Source organism: Nicotiana attenuata, chromosome 1 (genome assembly GCF_001879085.1).
Source record: "Nicotiana attenuata strain UT chromosome 1, NIATTr2, whole genome shotgun sequence".
NCBI classification, from domain to species: Eukaryota; Viridiplantae; Streptophyta; class Magnoliopsida; order Solanales; family Solanaceae; genus Nicotiana; species Nicotiana attenuata.
This window is the reverse complement of record NC_031989.1, coordinates 11,091,492-11,095,291: the sequence shown is the minus strand read 5'-3', so window position 1 is coordinate 11,095,291 and position 3,800 is coordinate 11,091,492. Positions and strand designations below refer to the sequence as shown.

Here is a 3,800-nt window from a genome sequence, read left to right as displayed (position 1 = left end):
AAATACCCATCATTGTGGAAGTATACCTTGGGTTTGGCAGCAAAATTCCAATTAGATGCTATGAATCTCTCAATAGCTCCAATTGAGGGAGATTCACCAACCACGTACAGTATTAGTGCTTGCTTCCATTTGATAGTCTCCTTCTCGAGCTCCTGTTGCTACAGCTCTATCACTGTTTCACCATCAACAACTACCGATGCCACATAGTTGAGTTTCATTCTCCTAGTTGCAAATTTGTTTCCAGAGAATAAGCTTGCCCAACTTTTCCCCTCAGTTTGAGCATGTTCCATATCCAATTTCCTATGTGCTCCAGGTCCCCCTTGCCCTTGAGGATTAGGGCTAGTAGTGCTAGTACTCTGTTGATTTGGGCACAGCACTTGATTTAGGGTTACCCAGTTCCTGGATTGCTTTCATCTTGTCCTCCGTTGTTATTGGCTTAGATGAACTAGGGTATCCATCTCTCCGATCAGTTATCAACATTTTCCCCCTTCATCACACTGGTATTTTGTGGCGTAATTGCATTGTTACTTGAGCCCACGGGAGCTCGTGCTGCTCCACTCATAGATAGTACTGGCCATAATTCCTATCACCGGCGTTCCACAGCTAGCAACCAATTTCATCTTTTCCGGCTTCGATCCCTTGTTACTGTTCTTGCTGGGCCAGCCCCTAGGCATTTTCCGGCAGGCGTAAGATAGCAATCACCTATCGTGCGCCTCTAGAGAAACCTAGAGAGAGAAAGTCCTTTGGCATTTTGGCTTCACTGGTGTTTGTGCCTGTGTCAGTGTCATGTTTAAAAAATAAAATTTCCTCATCTCAGGAGATATATGAAGGCATGGTTTTTCAGTAAGAATTATGGAGGAATGTATTTTTTGTTGGTGCTTTTCTTATGGAACTTGATACACTTGCTGAACATGGTGCTTGGATCCACTATTTCTAACACCATTAGTTAAATAACTAGATTAGCAATCAACAAGTGCAGCACATGATCAAATGAAATTGAAGACCAAAACATACAGACATCTTTATTGTTAATTGAAGATGCAAGGATGAAAGCAACATTACATGCTTGCCTTAATTTTGTACATTTTCTAGCAAAAAAATTGAATTGACCAAGAGTCTAGTACAAAGCACAGCCAGTTCTACGACGTTGACAAGAGAATCTTTGATCTCCCTCTGGACTTTTCGGATTAGTTTTGACGAGAGATAAAAAAAAGTAGGTATTGGTTCAGAGATCAAGTTCCCTCTTTTAGAGGCAGGAATGTCATTTTGATATGCTTGTACACTTGTTTCCGCTGCCTATGCAACTCGATTTCTTGTATGATCACCATCATTATACAATGTAACAGTAGATTTTAAGTTCAGTAAAATACTCCATCCACCTAGAAATATCCTTCCAGCAGAATACTCTCGCCTAAGGTCCTCGATGTTAAGTTCTTCAGCCTTCTGTTTTGCTGCATATGCTTAAAAGCCTCTTTACCACTTCCACCCAAAATTGGCAACACTTCCACAATAAACCCTCTTGCAGGATTTCCTCAAAATCTGAAAAGTTTCCCCTCAAGTCCAGCATCACACTATACATTCCTTGACGCTTGCAGTGTTCAAGGATAGCTGTTAAACTCATCCTACCTAAAACTACTGTCTCTATGCCTCTTTGACTTGCTTCAAGCTCCATAGTAATCTCCTTATCACTGAAGATTATAGTTTTAGATGATGTGTCATCTGTAACAGCAGGGAGTTAAAGTGAATCTGAACTCTTTGCTAATACAATCTGAAGAGGTTGTTTTGCTCCTGGTTCTTTAGATGAAAGAACAGAATAATTCTGCGACTGCAAGAAGGAAGAAACAATTACCGCATCATATTCTTGTAATAACTTTGAGTAGTATCCACCAGACTCCATGACTTATGCGCTCAGCTGATTTGAGAATTCACCATCGAATGAGAGAGAGTACCTGTTGATACGGATTAATTCGTTAATAGAGAAACTGATATAAGCACGCTGAATGATGTGGATATCAAGTTAGCAAGCTATGCACAGATGAAGAATAGGAACACGATGTAATAGAAATCCAAGTCATGTCAAAGTCACTCACAAATATGCTTTCTAAGCTGATACTTCTCCTAAATGCATTTCTTCAGGGTTGGTATTTCTACCACTAATCCTCGTTATATAGCATGCAGGTTCATACCTTCGCATGTATCTAATCAACTTTCTATATACAATCATATTAATTAGGTCTGAAATGAACGTTATAAAAAATCACCTGAAATGAAGCTAGCAATGTGAACACGACATTCCCTTTCTGAATCGCATCCACCCTCCGTGTAGCAAAGCTCTTTCCATCGCGTACACGATAAACTTGATATATGATTGGTACTACAATCATAAGTATGGGACTGGGTAAGATACAAGTTTTTAGACAACTGGATTTACATTGGCAAACGAAAAAGAGGTCTATATAGATACTTCTGATTGGGAGTAAGGACAGACTTTTTCGGGACGATGAGTGAAATATTACTGTTCAGATGCGGATTTGACACCTGACCGTGATGCATTAATGAAAGGAAGAGAATAAGAAGTTTTGGAATGCTTGGCTTAAAATAGATGAAAGATGACAAGTACGGTAGTCGGAAAAAGGCACGCCCACCGTAAAGAGGTGGTACCCCTGGAAAATAACTAGAATTAAGAGTGATGCTGCTAGAAGTCAAAATAGGAAACTTATGAGAAGAAGGAAATACTTTGTCCCGACAACGCCACCTTCCGCCAGGCCCAAGCTTTTTTTTTTTTTTTTTTGATGAAGTAAGATGTTATATTAACAAAAGCATCAAGAAGATGCATAGTTACAAAAGTTGAGGTGCAAAAATGAAAGAAAAACTAGTCCCTTTACAGTATGTCAATCTAAGACAAGGGAGCTAACAAAGTCCAAAAGATGACTTAATCCAACAAAAAAGATTGAGAGTAGGCATCTAGCTTTGAGAAAGTGATTTGGAGTTGAGATCCCATCAAAGCATCTACTATTCCTCTCATTCCACAAACACCAAAAAATAACTGCAGGGATCATCAACCAGATCTTCTTGATGGTCTTATCAACTCTCCATCGACTCCAGCTCAGGTGTGCCTGTTTTATGTTTTGTGGCATAACCCATTTGAGGCCAAATATACAAAAAAACATGTTCCAAAGGTCAGTGGCCACTGGGCAATGCAAAAACAGATGGCTGACTGTTTCCACATTCTCCCTGCACATATAACATCTATTGACCAACTGAAGGTCTCTCCTGTTGAGATTGTCTTGTGTCAAGCAAGCTTCATGGAGAACAATCCAGTCAAAGCAAATTACTTTAATAGGCAGCTTAGTTTTCCATATTAATTTCCATGGCCATGCATCGATCACTTGGTTTTGAGAACATAGCTACCTGTAACATTCTTTCACTGAGAAAGTGCCCTTACTCCCCCAACAAATGGTGTCTGGTGTACTTGCATTCATGTTGAACCTTTCCACTCTGGCAAGTAATTCTATCAAGTTGTCCACTTCCCAATCTTGCACTGCTCTTCTGAGATGAATATCCCAATTATTACCACTTCTGTTCTGAGCTATGGAGGAGTCTTTGTCCAATGCAATCTGGAACAGGCTAGGGTATTCATCCATGAGTGTAATGTTGTTGAGCCATTTGTCTTTCCAGAATCTGATATGTGCTCCATTGCCTGCTTTGAAGTAGGATTCCTGGAAAAATTCATTCCCAAGTTTCCTGATGTACTTCCAAGGGCCCACTCCATAAGGTGCATTAGAGATTTTGGTGCTCCA

General features: G+C 40.0%; 1 protein-coding gene across 1 annotated transcript in view; it reads right to left on the bottom strand.

The window, feature by feature from the left end:
- LOC109238690 (acyl-coenzyme A thioesterase 8-like) overlaps positions 1,872–3,800 on the bottom strand; it is an 8,205-nt gene continuing 6,276 nt past the window's right edge. The window contains exon 5 of the mRNA XM_019405191.1: positions 1,872–1,949. Coding sequence (XP_019260736.1) covers positions 1,909–1,949 — 41 coding nt within the window. The 3' untranslated portion in view covers positions 1,872–1,908. The remainder of the gene's footprint in view (positions 1,950–3,800) is intronic.